Below are 22,744 nucleotides of genomic sequence, written 5' to 3'. Positions count from 1 at the left end.
AACACAGCATGACTTCAGGTCAAATAAACACAGGTGGAAGGGTAAAAGGCTGGCCCCTTGTCCACTGTCTTCCCCCCCACCCTTTTTTGGAGACAGGGTCTCACTCTGTCACCCACGCTGCAGTGCAGTGGCGTAATCACTACTCAGCGGCAGCCTCAATCTCCTGGGCTCAAGCGATCCTCCACCTCGGCCTCCAAAAGTGCGGGGATTACAGTCGTGAGCCACTGTTCTCTGACCCTCTCATCTAGTCATTTCCACCCTCTCTCCATGGTGCTGACAGGGGAACTGAGGCTCAGGCCATGCAGTGCCCTGGAAGTCCGCACTGAGCTGTTGGGCGGCAGTCAGCCTGGGCCCACCCCCGCCCCGCTCCCCCCCCGGCTTTCCAGCTCAGGACCAAGCCTGTTTTGCTCAGCCCCCATAGTGTGTTCCCTCAAGGCTCCCCAGCTCTCAGCCTTCAGCGGAAGTTCAGACTGGCTGAGTGGGATGGGAGGACCCCGGTGCCCGCAGGCAGGCACAGAGCGTCTCTGACTTAAAGTCACCCATTTCTGCTGGTGTGGGCGTCCTCCCTGCTGGAGGGAAGGGACCTTTTCCAGCCGTCACCATCTCCCCACCTCTGAAGCTGGAGACCCTGGGCCCCTCTTCCTGCCCCTGCGCCACCTCCCCTGCTGTTCAGGCCACTCCTGGCCCTGGCATCATTGCTTCTTTGAGCACCTGTTGGCATCCACCTCCTGCACGGCCTGGTCCCTGGTCTTGGCTGGAGACTAAGGGCCCTGTAGACAGGTGTTGGCACTCACTCGGTATGGAAGGGACAGGCAGTCCTGGGAGATGTCCCTGGATCCTCTGTCCCTCCTACTTACCTGAGGGAGCTTGTTAAACACTCAGCCTCCTCCACACTGGGAGCAGGAGAGGGGCCTCGTGAGCAGGTGTCTCAGCACCCTCCTCCCTCTGGCTCTGTCCACCAAGAGGACACCTGGCCTTGACCCGTGCTCCTCCAGCTCCAGCCCCCTTTCTCTTGCTGGCCCATGCCCCCTGGCCCCCATCCGCCATCCCACGGAAACTTGGAGACCTCAGTGCCCGCCCTGGAGTGGGGGCCAGGTTGGGTTTCCCTCCTGGGCACCTCTCGCCTGTGTGGACACCTTGGACCCCATCCATTCCTCTGCACAGGGCCTCTGGAGGGAGGAAGGGCTCCCGCAGGAGTGGGCGCAGTGGAAGGCAGCCCGGTCAGCTTTGGTGCTGCGGGCTACACAGGGCACCCGGGGGCGGTTCTTTCCAGCACAGGTGTCCTCTGGCCGAGAGCTGTGGGAAAGTGGGGCTGGGGGAGGCCCTGAGTCCAGAGCCTTCCTATTCCCAGCCATGTAGGTCCCATCTGTAAAACGGGTACAGCACACGGGTGGGCACCCAAACAGCTGCCGCAGGGAGGGGACCCCAGGTGACGCCAGCCATTTCTAGTCCCTTCTCACATTAAAGGGAAGCAGCCGGCACCATGGCCAGGACAGCTGGGGTTCCTTCCGGCTGCTGAGCCTCCACATGTGACCCGGGCTGAGGGCGTGAATCTCCAGCCTCTGTTCGCCCTCTGGAGGCTGGGAGTAAAGCATCCCACTGTGTGGAATAAACAGGTGGAGAGAGGTGCCTGGGCACCACCAGGACCACTGCCTCCAGGAAGCGGCCCATTGCGAGAATGTGATAAGGTACTCCAGGGACTGCCGAGGGCACAGGGTGGCGGAGGGGCCGGGAATCGGCCGGCTTGGGTGAGTCCCTGACTCCGTCTCAGCTGAGCTTTGTGGCCACCGTGGCCTGTGTCACTTTGCTGTTTGGGCGGCATTGCTTTCTGGAGTCTGCTTACATGAAGGGAAGTAAGGGTACAGGTAGCCGGTGCCCTGTAAAAGTCGCCCTCTGGTACCCTTGTCACCATTGGTGCTGGGCACCATCTCCTGGAGTCACAGCTCTGGACACCGACCCCAGCCTTGACTCAGGGCCCTGCCCTCCCCTTGGTCTGTCCTGCCCCTTTAGGAGGCCGCCTCCCCGCTGAGACCAGGCTGCCACCCGCATCTGCCAGTCCCACCCTTCCCGCCGCCCTCTTCTCCAGCCCTTCATCTGCCCGGCCGGCTTCTCTGCACACGCAGCAGCCGCTTAGAATAATCGCGTCAAATGTTGCTGCCATCTGTTGCCTGACTTCCCGTCCCTTGCCTCCATCCAGGAACCTCCGGGACCGGTCTGGCTGTGAACCTCAGTCGTAGGACTGTCGGCTCTTAGGAGGCCGCTGTCCACGGGCCCCCAGGATGCAACCCCAGCCTCCAACGCCATCTGTGCAGAGCCCCGCTACTGTCCTCAAAACTGTAGTGTGGTGTCCAACCTGGGAAGGCCTTCCAGGTGACCTGCCCCCCCGGTGACACCCCTGGGTTTACCTGGTCCCTTGCACTGTCCAGTGCCGTTGTGTGGGCACCTTCCGAGAGCTCTGCACCCCGTGTTCTGCAGAAGAACTCTTGTGTTCCCAGCATGGCAGTGGGCAAGACAAGTCTGGGGAGAAACTGGGGTGGCCAGCCCCCTCCCAGTCACCCCCATTCACAGCAGGACTGCAGCTTCGAGGATGTCGTGGGGCTCAGGCAGCATATGGGGTTCAAGATGGCTGCTGGGGGCCCTAGGCATTGCTTGGGAGATGGCTCATTGTGGGTGGCTCTGCGTGGTTGACGGGCCCTGGCGGGCAGTGTCTGGGGACTCCTCCCATGGCTCATTGGGCGTGGTAGAGGACAGGTCTACCTGGGCCAGGCATTGTGTTGTGTGTTGCTTTTTCCTCCTGGGGTGGAGACTCCTGTGGCTGTGTAGGTTGCCCCCACCCACCTGCCTGTGTTTTCCCAGCCCTTCTGGTTCCAGGTCAGGATCCAGGCCACTTGCGAGGGCTGTCCCTTGCCCTAGCTATGAGTGATGGCCCTGGCCGGTTTCTGGGGCATAGACCTTGGGAAGCAAGTCCAGTGTGGGGAGCCAGGGCAGCCTGGGGGAGGTGTTCTTAGTTGAAAAAAGAAAAAAATGAAGGCACAAGCGGCTGCCCCCATGCATCTGGAGCAAGGAGACCTCTCCCCCAGGGCCTCCCGGCCCCCTCCCTTGCCTCCACCCCCAAGAAAAATCGCTTTGTGCGAGTGAGCTTGGAACGCGTGGAGGGCAGATAGGATAATGAATTTATTATGAAGCCGCCCAGCGCCTGGGGGTCACGTGGTGCCCGCACAGCCTCAGCTGCCAGGGTCTGTAGCAGGGTGACCTGGCCTCGTTAGGGCCATGGAAGCTTCGTTCCTTTGGGGGAGTGGGGATCGCGGGGGCGGGCACCGGTCCCTGAGCTGGGGGACGCCCTTTATTTGTTCACAAACATTTCTTTCTGCAGTAATGAAAAATTACCAAGAGGGGTGATTAGAGAATCCAGGTCCAGATTGTGCGTGCGGGGCCTGAAAGTGAAGGCCTGCTGCGCCCAGCCTCACGGGGTGTAATTACCCCACGGGGGGCTGTCAGGGGGAAGGGGCGGATTGGTGCTTGAACCAGGGCCCAGCAGAAAATTCATCTCAGCTATTAGCTTGTAATTACAGAGCACGGAGGGAGCAGGCCTGAGGTCTGGTGCCGGGGAAGAGCGGGGATGAAAGGAAGCAGTAATTATGGGATCCGCGGGAGGCCGGGAGGGCGGCTGGCACGCTGATTAATAAGCCCCTCCACCCTCGTGGGGCGGGGGAGCGAGGGACGGGACACCACATCTGATGGAGTAGAGAGACCTCCCCCCTCTTTTAAATGCTGCTGTTGGAGCGTTTGGACAGCAGGCAAAGCCGGTTTGGGGTCTGTTCTGAAGAACCAGGAACGAGATGGGTTCTGGAAAAGACCAGCTCGCTGGGCCAGCCAACCTTGTCCCTCTCCATTGGCACTTTGCTTCCTTTTCTTCTTGCCTTTTCTTTTTTTTTTTAAAGCATTGTGCTGCTTCTGAGCATATCAGAAACCTAGGCAGAGAGTAGGAGAAAGTATCGATTCAAGAAGCGGTGCTTTGTTATGGGGGGTTCGTCCCAGGGCTGGTGGTCTTTGCTTCCCTAGACCTTTCCTGTCTGTGAAATGGTGGGGCCTGAGGGTTTTGCGGTGCTGTGGGCGGCTGCTTCATTCTCCGTTTCCTGCCCTCTGGTTTCTGGCAGAAGCCTCTAGGTTCTCAGCTCTGCCAAGCAGACTGTCTAGACCAGGTGGGTTCTTTCTGGAAGGGTCCAGGGAGCAGACAGTTGAGGCTCACGTGAAGACGGCGTATGTTGCCTGGCCCGAGGTGCCTTTAGGTGTCTGTCTATGGCAGGTTTATTTTTTCCTGGGGGTGGGGGTCAAGGTGGCAGCTGACAGTGGCAGGAAGGGGTGTCCAGAGCAGCATGTGATGTAAATAAGAGGGTGGGGGCCTCACAGACCTGGTCCACCTAGACCCCTGGCTCTTTTTCGCCTGCTGAGCTGCACATGTCAGGAGAGCTTGTACAGTGCAGAGACAGCCCCCGGCCCCCCAGCCCTCATCCATCACAGGCCTTCACCCGGTGGAGCTTATTGCCAGCTGTTAGGATAATGAATTTACATGAGCTGATAATGTAGACAAGAATTCAGTCAATGTCCAGGAGCGCAGAAGTTAATAAATACCTCTCTAATGAGGGCAGTGGGGGTGTGCTTTCCCAGGGCCTCCCTCTCCCCGCTGCCCCTGGGTCCGCCACAGACACCTTGGTACCTGCCCTGGCCTCAGCCAGAGAACACCTGTGTGGAAGGAGGCCCACATCTGCCTCCCTGGGGAGGGCTGGGGGGTTTGTGCCGAGGCCTGGGGGGCAGCAGCAGCCTTGAAGTGACCCCACCAGGCCTGTGATGGAGGGGTGGGAGGCAGGTGGGCCCTGGAGGCTGTGTCCATTTGCAGCAGGCCCAGGGAGACCCCTCCAAGGATCTCTGGGTTCCCCGGTGCTTGGCCTCCTGTCCTGGCCTCGAGGAAGCTGCCCCCAGCTGCTGCAGCCCCTGCCCCACCCACCCAGTGCACACATACTGAGGAGCAGCGCTAATTTTAGATTCCCCCTAATGAAGCCGCTCATTTGGAATTCTATTTTAAGTGACCTGACATCAGCAGAGCCGCTTCCCAGGCTCACAGCTCCTCGGGAGCCTGCAGCTGACACCGGGGCAGGGATGCTGCCTGCAGGGGACCCCCAGGGACCCAGGGGGACTGTACCTCAGGCTGGAGGGCCCATGGGGCCTAGGGAGCAGGCATTGGGCTTTGTCAGAGGCTGGGGTAGGGAGGTTGCCGTCAGGATGCCAGTGGGCTAGTGATAGTGACATTGAGGTAGTCTCAGACCCGGGCATGGAGGGAGTGGGCAGAGGGTCTCCCTGGGTGAGGGCTTAGGTTCGGACTCCCGCAGGGACACCCCAGTTCCCTCCATCCCTGCCCTGGGGCTGGATGGCCCCACACTTTTGTTGGCGGTGCCGACTTCGTGCCGTCGAGCTGCCATCCCTTTGAATGGCCACGTTTTAAAAGCCTGGCTCTCTGCAGAAGAATGAGAACATAGAGAGAGAAAAGATGAAAATGAAAGACATAGCTCCTCTCGTTGCCATCTGAAGACACTGCCAGTATCCTCAAGGTGTGTGCGCCATTTGGGGTCCAGCCTGGGACTTGCACCATGGCCTCTGTACCACTGATAGGCTTTAGATGTGTGTCCCCTCCAAACCTCATGTGGAAATGTGACCTCCAGTGTTGGAGGTAGGGCCTGGTGGCAGTGACTGGATCATGGGGGTGGATCTCATGAAGGGGTTATCACCGTCACCTGAGTGACGAGCACGCTCTTAGCGAGATCTGGGTGTTTTAAAGTCTGGGACCTCCCCACTCTTGGTCCCTCTCTTGCCCCCGGATGTGCTGGCTTCCCTTGACTTCCACCATGATTAGAAGCCTCCTGAGGCCTCCCCAGAAGCAGATGCCAGCACCACGCTTCCTGTACACCCCATAGAGGCAGGAGCCAAAAATAAGCCTCTTTTCTTTATGAATTACTCAGGCTCGGGTACTTCTTTTTTTTTTTTTTTTTTTTTTTGAGACGGAGTCTCACTCTGTTGCCCAGGCTGGAGTGCGGTGGCGTGATCTCCACTCACTGCAAGCTCCGCTTCCTGGTTTCACGCCATTCTCCTGCCTCAGCCTCCCATGTAGCCGGGACTACAGGCGCCCGCCACCACGCCCGGCTAATTTTTGTATTTTTAGTAGAGACAGGGTTTCACCGTGTTAGTCAGGATGGTCTCGATCTCCTGACCTCGTGATCCGCCCATCTTGGCCTCCCAAAGTGCTGGGATTACAGGCGTGAGCCACCGCGCCCGGCCTATGAATTACTCAGGCTCGGGTATTTCTTTATAGCAACATGGACAGCCTAGTTTAGCCCCCCAACCCATGCCTGTGGCTGGTGGTCACAGTATGTCTGTCCAGGCGGCCAGCCAGCCTCATGAAGGCCATGGGAGAGAGAATTGGCATCTGCTCCCAGACCTCCAGGATGGGTCACCTTGAGGTGAAATGACCATATAGTACCCCATGTCCCCCTTTTGTGGCAGCGTGTGGTGCAGGTTGCAGGGTACAGTTGGCCACCCAGCCTGCACTGGAGATCAGCCCCTCCTCAGCCCTGGAGCAGCCCTGGAGCTGGGCCCTGGCCAGCATGTCACATGGGCACTGTGCTGAGGACATTTCAGCCCTGCTCTGCATTGGCCCTGGGATCCAAGCCTGCCTTCACCCATCTGGGAAATAGGCCCAGTCACGGCTTTCTCATAGGGCGGCCAAGAGGTAGAGTGGCTGGCTCTCTGAGGAATGTGGGAAAGGGGGATGGGGGATGCTGCTGGTCTCTGGCATCAAAGGGACATGTTTTGGAGACTGAGTGAAGATGCAGAGTATCTGTGTGCAGATAGTTTCACTTCTTGGCTTTCTGATGGATTCAGAGGGCGGTCTTGATTAACAGAGGGTGTGGCAACACTGACCGTTATCAGTTATCTAGCGTTGTGTAACCAACTGTCCACAACTCAGTGGCTTAAACACAAAACTCTTATTATCTCAGTTTCTGTGGGCCAGGAATTGGAGGATGGCTCAGCTGGGTGGTTCTGGCTCAGGGTCTATGACGAGCCTACTTGAGATGTTGGCTGGGGCTGCTGTCTCATCAGAAGGCCAGGCTGGGGCTGGAGGATTCACTGCCAAGGTAGCTTCTCATGTGGCTGTTGGCTGGAGGCCTTGGTTCCTTGAAATATGGGTTTCTCCACAACCTGCTTGAGCATCCTCATGACACGGCGGCTGACCCCCCTCCACTGGAGTGACCCAAGAGGTCCAAGAAGGAGGCGATCTTGCCTTGGCAGCTGCAGACTATTGCTCCCATCATACTCTGTTTATCTGAAGTGAGTCGCTCAGTCTGGCCCACGCTTGGGGAAGGGAATTAGTCTCTACCTCTTGAAGGGATGATTGATGAAGACTTTGTAGACATTCTTTTTATTTTTTGAGAGACAGGGTTCTGTTACCCAGGCTAGAGTATCACAGTGTGATCATAGCTCACTGTAGCTCCAACTCCTTGGCTCAAATAATCCTCCCAAACAGCTGGGAGTTACAGATACACACCTGTAGTTTCAGGGTAACTTATAGAGGCAGGGTCTCTCTATGTTGCTCAGGCTGACTTTGAACTCCTGGCCTCACGCAGTCCTCCCACCTCACCTTCCTACTTAGTTGGGATTACAGGTGTGCCCATCACGCCCAGGATGAATGTTTTTAACCATTACAGTCCAACATAGCTGTGTGTGGTGCACACACGTGACCATTCACACCTTCTGATCGGGTGCCGTGGTTGGGCCATGGACGGGGCAGGTGCTGGTACTGAGTAGTGGGGGCCCAGGAAGCCGGGTTCAAGTCCTGGACATGCTGCTCAACTACCTGACCTTGGAACAAACTTCGGTCATCTGGTCTCGGTTTCCCGTCTGCACACTAGGCCTCTTGGGCTTGGGCGATGGCTGTGAGGGGTGGGACACAGGCTGGGTGGTGGGTGATGGTTCAGCTGCTGTGGCTTCTGGGCTCATTGTGAGGCTGTCTTGAGAGGTGCCCGACTGGTCTGTGTGACTTCTGAGAGCTGCTGCGCTGTCCCCTGGGGGGTGGTCTTTGCGTTCCTCGGGGCCCTGCTCCTGTCTTCCAGGCAGCCCTCCTAGCGCCACCCTCCTGAGCGCCTCGTTGGGGTCACGAGGACCTGGTCGTTGATGTCCTCGTGGGTCCCTGTGAGGGTGGGGCTCTGTCCTGTGCCACTTTGTCTTTCTAGACATTCCCTCCTAAAACCCCGCAGCCTACTCAGTGTGGTGCTGAGGATGCTTTGGTGACAGGTAGGACCCGGAGGTCCTCTGGACTGCCCATGGCAGCCGCCATGTGGGCCACATCCTACGGTGTCCCCTGCAGGCAGCAGGACAAGAGCACTGGTCTCCCCCCTGCCCCAGTGTCCTGTGTGTCACCTTCCCCCAGCCATCGGCCTGTTGGGGTCACGGGGTGGCCCTCTGCCGAAGGTGTGCGAGTTCATGGGCCCAGGGCAGGGGGCTCTTGGGCAGGGTGCCCACCAGCTTGACACCACGTGCCCTCCCCACTGTGGCTCCGGTGGGGTGGGCAGTACAGACCCAGAGCCAATGGGTGCCATTTGCTGAGACACCTGTGTGTCCGTGGCTGGACCTCCTGCCTGCTGGGACTGGCATCTGTCCTTGCTCGCTGGCATACTGTCTATTAATGGCCGTGGGGCCCCCCACAGGCTCTGAAGCTCCTCGTATCAGTTACCCCATTACGCTCAGGGGAGTGACCTTATGAGGTCGGCTTTGCTGTGCTGTTACCCCGTTGGGTAGATGAAGAAACTGAGGCCCTGAGAAGCAAAGTAACTTGCCCCAAGCAAGTTCAGCCAGAAGCAGCAGAGCGTGGGTCTGAGCCACATGCGTGCTTTCCTTGCCCCCACTGGACCCACAGGGAGTGGCCCTGATGGCAGCCCGGTGCGGGGGACAGGCAGAAACCAGGCCAGCCTTGGGGGCAGTGTGGCCGGCAGTGCGGAGCGGAGAGCAGCTGGCAGGGTTCAGGCTGACTGAGGAAGGGCCCTTGTTGGCTGCCCGCATTTTCTGGAAGTCAGGCTGCCAGGCAAAGGCCCCCGCCCTCCCACATGCCTGGATGTCTGTGTCAGGTTGAAGCGGCCTTGGAAAGGCAGGGTGGGGGTGCAGGTCCCCCCTCCACCCCCGGTCCCTCCAGAAAGACCCAAGCTAGGTGGGGCCCACTGCTGTGGGGCACAGCCATGGCACCATGTGACTGCTGGCAGCTGGGGGCTGGCTCGCCTGCCATGGGCGTGGGTCTCCTAGGGGTCCTTTGTTCCCGAGGTGTGAGCTCTCACTGGAGAGAACAAATGATGTCCCCTAAACTCGCTCTCGCCTCACTGTTGTCCCATTTGCAGCCCTCCTCCCAGGCAGTGCCCCTGGTCCTTCCCTCAGTACCCCCAAAGAGTTATTTTCTCCCTACATCTTCTCTGTCAGGAGAGGGAGGACTTTGCTCCCTGAATACACACCCAGGGCCCATGGCCTTTGGTAGCAAGTTCTGGGGATAGCAGGTGAACAAAGGAGGTCTTGAGGGGGTCCTCTCCACATGGCCTCCGAGCCTGCCGCCCATGGGGACAGGTTCCAATCAGACTTGTCAGTGTGACTTAGAATCTGGCAGAGGTGGGGTGGGCTCTGGAGGCCAGGGCAGCCTCTTTGGTGAGGGCGGTGGGCCCACAGCCCCGGGGGGGAGCCTGGGACCCCTTGCCCTTACCCCATAGGAAGTGCACAGTCCGCCCTTCTTGTGTTATGTGTTGTCCCCGAGATGATCTCTGTGACGCCAGCATCCCCCCCTCCAACCAAGATGCGTCCACAGGGAGGAAGCCGCGACCCTGGCCTGTGGGTGATGTAGGGTGGGGGCGTCTCGGGAGGGAGGGGATGTTGGTGAAAAACCTTTTGACCAAGTTGGGCTTTTATTGGTCGGACACACGGGGTGGGGGGACTGAGGGCTTGTTTGGAGGTGGTCATGTCCTTTCCCCAGTGGTTCTAATGTCACCAGATGGCTGCACCTGGGCTTAGACCTGCTGCTGCTGCCGCTGCTGCAGCTACCGCCACTGGCCGGGAGGGCCAGGTCAGCTGTTGCTGGGCCAGGTCGGCCTGAACTTGGCCCTGGAAGGAAAGGGAGGGTTCCACGCTGCACCACGGTTTGGATTTGCAGTTTTCTGTTTTTAGCATCTCAGGGCAGACTCTGCCCAGTAAAGGGCCACAGTGGGGTCTGTGGGGCAGCCGTGTTCTTCACCACCACTCCCCGTCAGCCTGCCTGTGTGGCCCCATCTCTGGGACCCCTCTCAGACAGAGACGCACAGGGTCCGAGTGGCAGGGAGGCTGGGGGTCTGCGCTGAGTGCCCGTGTGGACTGGGCTGGGTTGGGGCCTTAGTTTCCTTTTCTGTAATGTGGGGCAGAACTCGTGCCAGCCTCCGGAGGGCATCGCCCTGCGTGCCTGGCATCGTGTGCTTGTCGCGTCGGTGGCCGCAGCAGTTGTCTTGGTTCCCATCATCCCTGGGCCTCTCTGCCAGCGTGTTTCTATCCTGAGGATGCGGGCTGAACGCCTCCTCACCCTGGGCCTCAGTCTCCTTCCCCACACCCTTCCATGGTCAGGGCCCTGTTGGGTGATGCGCGGGATCCTGCATGGCCTGCCCAGCCCGGAGGTAGAGGGACAGTGCTGGCCCAAGCCAGTCAGCATCTGGGGTCCTGGGGGCCCCTTGGGTCTGTGCCAGGTTCCAGCTGGACTCTGGGGACCGGGTCTGTTCTCTCCGCAGCGCTGGCTCTGTCCTGTTCTTGCTTGTCCTGCTGGAGCCCCCGGGGCTGCCCCTGCTCCCTGCATGCTGCTGCTGACACCGGCACCGCGCCCCCCCCAGCCCTGCCGACCCTGCTCTGGTGCTGGGCGCTCCTGCTCTCTGGGTGACCTCTGGTTCTTCTTTTCCTGTTTCAGGCATGAGCCATGAGCCCAAGTCCCCTTCGCTAGGGATGCTTTCCACCGCGACCAGGACCACCGCCACCGTCAACCCCCTCACCCCCTCGCCGCTCAATGGCGCCCTGGTGCCCAGCGGCAGCCCCGCCACCAGCAGCGCGCTGTCGGCCCAGGCCGCGCCATCCTCCAGCTTTGCCGCCGCGCTGCGCAAGCTCGCCAAACAGGCGGAGGAGCCCAGAGGTAAGGGGGCCCGCCAGGCTGCGCGTGGGGGGAGCAGCGGCTCCCGAGGCCGGGACTCAGCCTCCCGCCCGCGGCGTGCACGCGCACAGCAGGTCTCGTTTTTCCCGCGCCGTGTGCTCTGCGTGGAGCAGGCAGTGCTGTCTGAGCTGCAGACCCTGGGCCAGCCCGCCCGCCCCAGCACCTCCGCTTTGCCTCTGTGCTTCTGTCTCTCCGGCCTCTGTCCTTCCTCGGCCCCTGGAGTCACTGTAGGGATGTCTGGCTGTAGCAAGGTCCTCCTGCCAGCTCTGTGACTTGGTTGGGAGGAGGGTGGGTGCCCTGGACCAGGCTGCAAAGGGAGAGCTAGGCCCTAGTGCTCCCTGAGTGGCCCCTTGCCCAGGCTTCGACCACCCCCTCCAGACGTGGCAGAGAACATGGTGTCCCTGGAAACACACTGGTCTGGAGCAGGGTCTCTGGCACAGCTGAATCCACCACTGCTTAACTCCCTGAGGCAGAGACTGGGGGGAGCGTAGACAAGCGCCCCTGGGGGTGTGGAGCCTTGGCTTCTGGTATCACCTGGGCAGGACCTGCTGTATGACCCTGGGCACGTACTGACCCTCTGAGCTTTATTTTTCCTGTCTGTGCAGTGAACCTCTAAAGAGGCCCCCTTTGGCTCTGGCTTTGGGGCACTTCTTGGGGCCTGCGATGACCATTGGCTGCCCATGCCGGGGCTGCTGCTGGCACGAATTGGGAGGCGCACTGGGTGGCTGGAGCTGCTGGAGGCCTTGGCCCTGTGGATTCCGGCCTCGGACGCCCTCTGGACTCACTGCTCCCAGGCAGGGGAGCTGAGGAAACAGGGACCCCAATGGCATCTGCTTCATTCACCTCAAAGGCCCACGGGTTAGGATCCCGGGTTCCAGGGCCCTCCAGGGTGGCCACAGAGCAACACGTGCAGGAGCTGTGTCCGTCTTTATATTATCCGGGGTCCAGCTTGGCAGAGGGGACACCTGCCCTGACCAGGGCGGGCTGGGGGGTCTTCTCATTTCTGAATGTCTCCTTCCTGGGTCCTTTCTGCTACTGCTCATTGGAGAGTGGGGGAGTGCGAGAGGACACAGCTGGCGTTGATGGATGGGGGACACTGGCCCAGGAGGGAGGCCCACTGGGGTCTGGTTTCTGTACCACCAGGGGGCAGTTCCTTGCCTCCTGGCTCTTCCTGGCAAACCAGGCACAGGCGGGACCACCAGAAAACCCTCCACGCCCTCAGCAGGGGACTCCCTGGCCACGCCTGAGTGGGCCAGGTTGCATGGGCCCCACCTGTGTCGAGGGGCCAGGCAGCTGCAGGCCGATGGCTTGGGAGAAGCAGACGGCCTGCCTGGTGGCCCCCCAGGCATCCTGGACTCTCCGGGGTGCTGAACAAGGCGACTGGGGACAGACCCCAGGAGGAAGCTGAGCCTGGAGTCGAGACCTGGGCTCTCCTGAGAGGGGCAGAGAGAAGTGAGGGCACAGCTGGCCCGGCTTCTCCTCCTGCAGTTGTCTTTTTTCCCAGCGTTTGGGGGCGGGAGAACCAGGGCTGGTGAGGGATTTCCGAGGCCACGGGCGACAAGTGGCTGGCGCTGGTGCTGCCTGGGCTGGGTGACCCCTGCCTCCTGCCTTCATCCAGTAGCTATGTCTGCTTTGGGGCCACTGGGCTCCACCCCGGGTAACGCTGCGGAGGACGTGCTCAGGAAAGGGCAGGTCTCCCTCCTCGCCAAGGAAGGTGGTGGAGAGGTGTTCAGACTTGCCTTCCCTCCCTGGGCCTGGCAGCGGCCGTGGGCGCCACAGCAGGAGCCTGCCTCATAGGGCCGTTGCTTCCTCTCCGCTGCCCCAGGCTGTCCCCAGCACTTGGCTTGGTGGCTTGGCCAGTGGGCGGCCTGAGGGCCAGAGGCTGCTGGTCCCCACTGGCCAGGAACAAAGTGTGCCGCTGGGCGCCCATGGCAGGAGGCCAGACACCATTTCCTCGGGGCCTCCTCCCTCCCAGCTGCGACCTGGGCACTGGGAAGGGTCCCCCAGGGTGGTTGCCCCCAGGAAAGATGCCCCCGGATGAATGCCTGGGAACTGGGTGGCAGAGGGTCAGGAGAGCGGGCGAGCAGTGCCACTGCCTGAGCTATGTGCCCACTGGTTCACTCATCCAAGTCACCCCCATTGAGCTGGGAACGCCAAGGTTTGTGAAGCAGTGTTCGGGTCTTGTGATGCCCTCAGCTGGGCCTGGGCCCTTGTCCCCACTCCCGTTTTGATGACTCTCCATCTGGTCATCACCGGTCAGGCCTTGGTCTGGATGAGGAGGGACTGGGTGACTCGTTCTCGTGACCTCAGCCACTCAGTGCACCTGGTCCCCATTCTCATGGAGTCACACCGACCCTGACCTCACCTTTCCCCGTCCATGGAACTGGCCGGCAGCCCTCCCAGGCCCCTCGGGCAGATGAGAAGGCTGAGGTTCAGAAAGGTCAAGTCGCAAGACGGCAGCCGCAGTGGGTGGGGTCGGGCCCGTGTCCTGCTGCTGCCGGGCCTTCCCAGGTGGGCTGGGAGAGCCGCCGTTAGGACAGTTCTGAGCAGGTGGTCCCGGTGGTCCCTGCTGGAGGGGAAGCACCTCTCACCCCTGGTGCAGGGAGCTGGCGTTTGGCGCACACGAGTCTCTGCCTGGCCGTCAGCGCGCTGACCCTGCCTCCCTGCGGGCTGTGGAATCCTGGGTGACAGTGGGGACATGTGGGCCCCCCAGCTTCCCTGTGCTACCTCCCCACCTGCGCCAGAGGGCAGCAGGGGGAACCTTCGGCAGACTTGGCAGTGGGAGGGGTCTGGATTTATTTATTCAAAATTTTTTTAGTTATAATTCACATGCCATAAAATTCACCCTGTAGAAGTGCATGATTTAGTGATTTTCGTACACAGTTGTATGACTATCTAATTCTAGAACATTGGGTCATCCCTGAGAGAACCCCAGTTGCATTTGCCGTCAGCCCCCACGTCCTCCCCCAGCCCTTGGCGGCTGCTGTCTGCTTTCTGCCTCTGTGGATGTGCCTGTGGGCATTTCGTACGCAGGGGCTGGTGCGGCGTGTGTCTGGACTCCTCTGAGTATGACATCTCCTGGTCCCCGTGGGCCATCTGTAGCGTGACAGCCCTTTCTGTCTCTCGTGGTGGGACGACCCGGGTGGGGGGGGCTGGGTGGGGCCACGAACCCGCAGCTACCTTTCTGCTCCATCCTGGAGGTGGACCAGCGAGGGCCTCCCCGCCTTCATCGTGGCAGTAGCTGTGTATCCAGCGCCTGCTGTGCCCCTGGCGGGCTCGCTGTGCTGCTCACACAGCCGTTGCCTTGCCCGGGTCTGACGTTGTTAGTGGCGTGGGGAATTCCAGCCCCCAACTCGTGCCTGAGACAACATAGCCTCCTGCCACGCAGGTATAGCCTCCTCCCCACAGAAAGGGAGACTGGGCCTCTGTGAAAGCCACACCTCCCAGGGGGCGGGGTCCCTCTGGTGCCTGCCAGGTGCCCAAGAGAGCACCAAGCCCCGGTGGGCTAGTGGCTGAGCTGGCCAACTCAGTCCCACAGCTGCTCCTGGCGACGGCACGTCCTGGGCAGAGGGGGCAGGGATGGAAGCGGGGCATTGCCTCCACGTCTCTCCTCTCATTGTGTCTCAAGGGTGCAGTTTAAAAATTCAATTCAGACAAAGCTGTGGCGTGCGCTGCCCCTGGAGAAAGGCTAGGAAGGAGAAGAAAAGGAGGCCCTCGCTGGGATTTATTTTTCTGGAGGCTGAGATGTGTGTTCATCTTCAAAGCTCAATCACCCGCCCACCAGCACGGGGCCAGACACCCATCCCCAGGGCCAGCCTGACCGTTTAACCTACTCACTCCCAAGGCCAGGGCTCCTTGGGCGAGGGCAGATGCTTGGGAATTGCCGATGCACACCCCCACCTTCCTTCCTTGCTGTGTGATCTGGGCAGGCCGCTTCACCTCTCTGAGCTTCCGCTGTTTCTTAGGTGAGGAGCAGGTCTCTATCTCATGAATTGTGGGGCCTCGGTGAGAATGAGCCATAGCCGGGCATGGTGGCATTAGCATCAGTGCAGCAGGCCTCCACCCTGGCTCCCTTCCCTGCCCCCCACCCTGGTGCTGCCTCCTTTCACCTTCCCCATTCCTGCCACCCTCACCTCCTATGTGCCCTCCCACACCCCTCCACCCACTGCCACCCCTTCCGCCCACTCTCCTTCCTACCCCGGTGACCCCTGTCATCTGCCTGGGGAGGGCGTGCGCTTCCCTGGTGGGGTGGGAAGGTGTGGGTCCACCATGGCTTCCCCCCGTCAATGGCTCTGGGCCAGGAGCCTGCGGTGGCTTCCTCTTCTCCCGGCGGTGCAGGGTGCAGGCAGGACCAAGTGGCTGCCTGTTTGTCTTGACTTTCTGGGAGAAAGTGGGGCTTAGAGTGCCCAAGCCCCATGTAGCGCGTTCTGGAAGGAGCCTTGGGTTGCAGGTTTGGGCGTGATCCCGAGTTGAGCCTGGGTTGCACCCCCGGCCCCTTCCCAGTGACCGACCCAGGCTCTAGTCTGAGCCCAGGCGTCCCTGACCCTGTTCTGCCCTGGTGGCTGTTGGTCTCTTTGTTCCTCCCACATTGTCCCAGCCACCAAAGGGATGTCCCCGGGGCCGCCCAGCCCTCCCTCCAATGCAGGTGGACCAGCTCCTGCCATAGCCCAGGCTTCTCGGGTGGCACCGAGTCCTTGGGTACAAGCAGAGACCTCCCCCGCCTCCTCGGAGTGATGACCTGGCCACCACCTCCCTCCTTGCCTCTCCTGCCAGGACCTCTTCTGCACAGAGAGACCCCACCACCCCCACAGGCATCTGAAACCCCAGCCTAGGGGTCCCAAGACTGAGGGGTAGTTCCCAGCCCTATGTCCCACCCCCTGCCCTGGACAGATTTTGACACCCCTCTGAGCCTCCTGGGCACCAGGCCTAGCCTGCCTTGCGGGTGTGTCGGGATCCCCACATCATCCCTGTCCTTGGAGGTGCTTGTTGACTGACTGAATAAGAGGTGTTTGCCCCGAGGGTGCCCGAGGAACTCCTGTGCCTGGAGCCAGGCCTTGTGCTTCAAGCGCCCCAGCTCCACACCCTGAAGGCAGCCCTGAGCCGGGCCTGGGGTCTGACAGCTGTTGGGCCTGCCCTGGAGCTGTCCAGGCTGGGGGCTGCCCGGTGTCTCTGGCCCTTCCCCTCTGGTCCCTGCCGAGGGCAGGCCGTGGAGCCTCCACTGCCGCCCCCACTGCTGTGTGACGAAGCCAGGGCTGCTGTCAGGCGCCCTCACAAGCTGTGTGGCATCTGCTTGCCGTACGCAGCAGGCAGCAGCCTCCCGCGGGGACACAGTGCCCGTCTGCCAAGGCGGCGGTGGGGGGGGAGTGCGGAGGTGCGGGGAGCCTCGCATGTCCTCAGCTGCTCCAGGAGCCACAGGCAGCACCTGGGACCGGGCACCTCCTCCCTGGGAAACAGTTGGGGGCGATCATGCTGTGGACGTTTGCTCTGGGAGGCCAGTGCTCTGGGAACAGGGTAGCACCACAGCCTTCCCAGGTGGGCTGGGAGAGCTGCCATCTGGAGGACAGTTCTGAGCAGGTGCTCCTGGCTGGAGAGGAAGCTCCACCTCACCCCAGCACCACCCATGGTGCAGAGAGCTGGGGTTGGATGCACAAGAGTCTGAGCCCGTTCCCACCCCACTTCTTGTCGCCAGCCCAGTGGCCGGGACTCATGGCTTCCGTGCCCACACTTTGCTCCCTTAACACCAGCCGGGGGGCTCATGGTACCTGCCCTGGAAGCTGCCAGAGGCCTCTCCAAGCAACACAAGCAGTGTTGGCCGCTGTGTTACCTGCGGCAGGAGTGGCCCAGCCACCCACAGCCCAGCTTGGGCCACAGGGATGGGGCTGACGGGTGGTGGCCGTGGGGCTGGAACTGCTCTCTCGTCATCAAGGCCTGCGGGGCCCTGTGCCGCCTTCCCCTGGTGGTGTCTGCTGGCTGCCTGCCTCGTCTTGTCACTGGCTTTGCAGGCGAGAGGGGAGGCAGATCTGGTTACTGTTTGGTCCCTGGTGCCACCTGAAACCAAGATCCCGCCTGAGTGAGCCGGGACCATGGAGCCTTCCTCGTGATTTGCCGTGGGAGTGATTCCGCCATGGAGCCGGCCTGGGCGGGGGAGAGGCTCCCCCTTTCTGCCACTGCTTGGGAAATCTGCCTCTCAAAGAAAACAGCAAAACAAACACGGAGGAAGGATCCCGCCTGGCAGGCGCGCCTCGCGTGGGTGTCAGTCTGCGGCGGCAGTGGCTCTGCAGGCGTCTGGAGCCCGTCTGTCTCCAGCGCAGGTGTGAGCACCGCGGCGTCCTCAGGGTGCCCCTCCGTCCTCCTGGCCCGGGGGGCAGGGGGCGGAGGGAAGCAAGGCCGGTGGAGAGGACCCCACCACCTATCCTGACCCCTTCTCCTCATTGCACAGTGGGGAGCCCTGGGCATGGTGGAGGGGCCCAGTACTTGGCATGTCAGCTGGTGGGGTCCTGTCCTGGGATAATGGAGGCAAGGCTTCCCCTAGCCACTTGGATATAAGGGTGATTTTTTTCCAGTTTCCCCGATGCACCCTCTGCCTCCCCGCAACCACTGTGTCTCTTTCTTCCTCTTCGTCCTAATGCCCCACCTCCCTCGGGGTACCCGTCTCAGCTCCTGTGGCCTCACGCGGACTCTCCCGGCCCTATCCAGCTCCCAGGGTCCAGCATCTCAGATCACGCTGTTCAGCAAATAATCGGCCCCAGCAAAATGCATTTCAAGCTAGAAACCCACACCTCCCGTTGTCAGTTTGGGTTTGATGACTGTGGCACACGATGGCAGGGTGGGTATGGGAGCCCACCACTGGCCGACAGCCCCCCACCCTTTGCAGCTGTGAGGTGGGGCCTTGTGGGTGGATGCAGGCTGCAGGTTAGGAGAGCCCCGTCCTGGGAGCCACGTAGGGCGGCTGCTACTACTTCGTCTCCCACGTCTCCCTGGGACGCAGGGGGTCGTGGCATGACTTCAGCCCTGCGCTGTGATGTGCCTGCTGTCCCGTGTGCCAGGGCTGCAGTGACTCCAGAAGGTTTCCCAGCCTGTTCTCGTCACCTGTGCGATGGGGACTTCACCTCCCAGACCCGCGTGATTCCCAATGGGCGGGGAGCTGACTGGCTCTTTCCTTTGGGGTCTGCTGTTCCCGTTCAGCTGGGCAGATGTCAAGGAAAGCGGCTGTGGTGACTCGGCTCCTGTCCCACTTGCCTACTCACTGGCTGGTGGCTTCCTGTGGCTCCCATGGGCCTTCTGGGCTGCCCGGGCAAAGGGACTGGACCTCCTCTGGCCAGGCTCCTTTCCACGTTCATGTCGCCACGAGTCCGCCGGGGCTGGGTTCCCAGGTTTTGGATGGAAACAGCTCGGTAGGTGAGGGTAGAGAGTGGAGGAGCAGCCCGGGCAGACACAGGTTCTGTGGACCTGCCCTGCCCTCCCTCCAGCTGTTCCAGCCCACACCGGCCAAGGGCCCAGCCGGCATCACCGTTGGCGTGGCTACTCCAGAGTCATGGCACGTGGCACACTGGGGCTCCTGCTGAGTGGACTCTGCCCAGAGCTGTTTCAAGGTTGAGCTGGGAGCTGAATGTGATACTGCATGCCTGTAGTCCCAGCTACTGGGAGGCTGAGGTGGGAGGATCACTTGAGCCCTGGAGGTGGAGGCTGCAGTGAGTCATGATTGCACCACTGCACTCCAGCCTGGGCAACAGCGAGAGACCCTGTCTCTAAAAATATTTTTTTAATTAAAAAGAAACTTTTAAATACTGACTTGGGGACAGAACAGGTGATAGGAAGACACACAGGGTCCCCTGGGTTCCCACCCTGGCCGGCACCTGCCCCTGCATGGTTGAAAGCAGGGGGCAAATTGCAGCTGGGGACCCTTCTTCCAAGGGGCTGTGACGGGTCTGTCACTCACCTGCCTGTTCAGACTGCCCCTCATCTGTGTCTCCATCGGCAGCATGGGGTAGGCATGGGCTAGGCCTGGGCTGTGGACACCGGAGCTGCCCCCTGGGGCTCTGGCCCTGCTAAGCTGTGGGCAGCCCTGGCTGTGGGAGTGGACATCTCACAGAGACGTTCCAGGGACCCTCTTTAGGGAAGCACGTCCGTTAGTCACCGTTCTGTTCTCTCCGCCATTCCCCTGAGTGGTTGCAGTGGAGCCAGGCTCTGGGGTGGGTCAGGGCCGTGCAGGACGGCGGCCGGGGAATGCCTGTGCCCGAGCTCAGCTGAGGAGTCTTTACCCCTCAGAGTGCCCTGCCCTCCCCTCACCTTCCATGCTCGCTGCTAGCCTGGCCAGGGCCTGTGGCTTTGGGGCCTGACCACCGTGAGGCCACGCCTGTCTGGGTCTCCAGTGCCCGGAGAGTGGTCCTGGGGCCTGGCCCCCAGGCGCCTCTTAAAGACTGATTACTCTTCAGGGGGTGCCAGTGGTTTTTGCCTGGCGGGGTGGGCCTGAGCCTGGGTGGCTGACAGGTGCTGCTGTGGTGCTGCAGTCCTGTTTTTGCCCTCAATCCACTCACTGGGTGACTTTGGGGTATCAGCTGTTAATTACATCTGCCCGTGGGCCTCAGCACTAATCTTCGAGGTCAGACAGCAGAGGGGACGCGGACGCGGGCTGCCTCTTGTCATCTCCAATCCGGATCCGTTTCATTGACTAACTCCTGGCTGAATACCGCCAGTTAATTACAGCAATCACAGACCTTCCTGCTCCAGCCACGCAGTGAGAATGAGGGTTCGAGGGCCAGGCGCCAGCCTCGCTAATGGGCCTGGTGTTGTGGGGGCATCGATCGAGGCTGAGCTGGCTGGTCTGGTGAGTAGCACCCCCCAGCAGGGATTAGGCTGCTGAGTGTCAATGGCCTCCCCTGGCCCCAGGCAAGACCCTTCCCCAGAGAAGCTCCCCGCCCCTCACGTACCCCTCTCACTTCATCACCCACTGGTGCTTAGAAACAAGGCTCATTCAGAGACTCTGGAGTGGAGGCTGCCGTGGCCATGGCGAGGGGTCTCTCTGGGAAGTGGGGTTCAGAGGGATGGGGCAGTGCAGGGTCTCTCTGCACCCCCTTATGGCATGGGCTGCAAGGTTCTCCCCATTTGTAGAGTTGGGGTGCAGAGAAGTCTGAGATCCCTGAGGCTTGCCACATGGTGGGGCTCCTGCTCCCACCTCCCAGCTGTCTGTCCCATCCCCAGGGAGGACCCAGAGCCCACCTGGCCATTGGCTCCAACTTTTCGCCTGGGCAGCAGGAGCCCGGACCGTGAGCTCTCAGCAGCCTCTGCCTCGATGGGGTGGCGGCTCTTGGTGTCTTGGTTTTATTTCCGTTTTCAGCTCCAGAGCACAGACGCCCACATTTCCTCCACTCACAGCTCCTGGAATCTAGATGGGATCACCCCAGGTTTGGGCCGGGTGCACAGGAGGGCATCCCACGAAGAAGAGTGGTGAGGCAGGCGCAGTAACTCGTAATGTGTAATCCCAGCACTGTGGGCGGCCGAGGCGGGAGGATCGCTTCAGCCCAGGAATTTGAGACCAGCCTGGGCACCATAGCGAGACCCTGTCTCTACCGAAAAAAAAAAAAAAAAAACGCTAGCCGGGCCTGGTGGCACATACCTTAGTCCCAGCTCCTCAGGAGGCTGAGGTGGGAGGATCGCTTGAACCCAAGAGGTTGAGGCTGCAGCGAGCTGTGATTGCACCACTGCACTCCAGCCCAGCCTGGGCAATAGAGTGAGATCCTGTCTCAAAAAAAAAAAAAAAAAAAAGAAAAGAAAGTGGTGGGCACAGTACTGTTCACAGCGGCCACAAGGCGGGCCCAGCCTGTATGCCATCAGCTGAGGGCAAACCAGTAAGGAGTGGTTGAACAGAAGCACACGATGAACTGTCACTTAGCCTCAGGAAGGAGAGATTCTCTTTGGTGCTGCCACGTGGATGAGCCGTGAAAACACGGCTCCCAGTGAGAGACACCAGACAAGAGGCCACGCGGTGGGATTCCCTTGATGTGAAGTCTCCGGAACAGGCCCCTCCGTAGAGATGAAAGCCGGTGCGTGCGGGGCCTGGGGGAGAGGGCAGTGGCTGCTCGTGGGCTGTGGGTTCCTTTTGGGGTGACGGAAATGCTCTAAAATGGATTGTGGTGATGGTCGCACAACTCTGAACGTGCTGGAACCGGGGGGCCATGCGCTGGGTGGGTGAGTTACGCGGGACGGAATCCTAGCTCAGTGAAGTGGTAACAACTGAAACTGAAGAGCCATGGAGATTGCACGGAATTTTTTTTGAAAGAAAGATCCTTTCCTTGGTTTTTAGTGTTTCCCCCAAAAAACTTTAAGTGAACTTTTTTTCAAAATCCAAATACGTGCAGGAAAGCACCGAGACCGCCAGTGTGCAGAGCGAACCCACAGATAGGAGGGCTGAGGCCTGTTCTCCTGTCCCGCCCCCCTGCCCCGAGGTGAGGGGCATGGTGCCCTGCCCCGCAGCCAGCGTTTCCCTTCCTCAGGTGGATCTAGTATCCCGCCGGCACAGTGCCCAGTCCCAGGGGTTGGCCCAGCTGACTTGGGGTGGTGGAGTTCTCGGAGTGTGGGCAGTGAGTGAGTGGCTGGTCCATCTGGGGGCCTGGGGGCAGGTCAGGCCTCGGGCAGCAGCCGTCAGCCTCACTCGCTACCTGGGCCAGGTTGCGGTGGGTGGGAGCGTGGTGAGGTGGGGGCCTTGCCTTGAGTAGTTTCATTGCTGGGCAGAATGTGACTGTGCCTCCGGGCTGCTCTGGGGCATGGCCGATCTGGCTGGACTGAGTGTCTGCCATGGGGCTGCTCTGTCCAGTTTTGCAGGCTGCACACAAGCCAGGAATCCACGCAAAAGAGGCCCAGATAGCGTTTCTGCAGGCGGCAACAGGACTGCCGTGGGGACGGGGCAGCTGCCCCACCCCAAGGGGGCACCTTTTGGAGGGCCAAGCTCTGTTTCCACATGGGGATGCCTGTGGGGCCTCCGCCTCCCGGTCACACCACGGAGGCCACTGTGGCTGCCTGACGACTCTGGACACCCCTGTAAGCAGCAGTTTTCTTTGGTGAACGTGTGTGTGCCCACTCCGGACGCAGTGAAGGGGAGACGAGGCTGCTTCTGCCCCCAGAACCAAGGCCAGTTCTGAACAGAAGTTGGGGAGGATGCCGGGAGCTGCTGGGCTGGGGTTCTCCTGGAAAGGGCATCTCACCCCTGCTTCTGCCATGCCCCGGGCTGCAGGTGCCTCCCAAGTGGGGCTTTTGCAAACAGAAGGTGTCCAGTGGTACCTCACCACCTCAGACGGCAGCATCTGTCCCCTTGAGCCCAGGTGCGAGCTTGCGCAGCTGCTGTGATGTGTGGATGCCTGGACGCACGGTGCTGCTGGTGGGTGGACGTGTGTCTGCTCCTGCCGGAACCTGCCCCAGCGGACACTGTGCTGTGATACCATAGAATCCAGGGCTACCTCTGTGGCCTGCCCTGTGGGGGACCTTGGCCTGTGCTGGACACTG

General features: G+C 60.9%; 1 protein-coding gene across 6 annotated transcripts in view; it reads left to right on the top strand.

Annotated features, from left to right (window-relative positions):
* Nucleotides 1–22,744, top strand: part of GSE1 (Gse1 coiled-coil protein) — a 314,913-nt gene that overhangs the window by 265,073 nt on the left and 27,096 nt on the right. For 3 of the 6 annotated variants that reach the window (XM_030924371.1, XM_010355611.2, XM_010355612.2), the window contains exon 2: nt 11,009–11,227. The exons of the other annotated variants lie outside the window; for them this stretch is intronic. In XM_030924371.1, coding sequence (XP_030780231.1) covers nt 11,009–11,227 — 219 coding nt within the window. The remainder of the gene's footprint in view (nt 1–11,008; nt 11,228–22,744) is intronic. 6 annotated transcript variants of the gene reach the window in all.

Source organism: Rhinopithecus roxellana, chromosome 20 (assembly GCF_007565055.1).
Source record: "Rhinopithecus roxellana isolate Shanxi Qingling chromosome 20, ASM756505v1, whole genome shotgun sequence".
Lineage (NCBI taxonomy): Eukaryota > Metazoa > Chordata > Mammalia > Primates > Cercopithecidae > Rhinopithecus > Rhinopithecus roxellana.
This window is presented reverse-complemented; position numbering and strand designations above follow the sequence as displayed.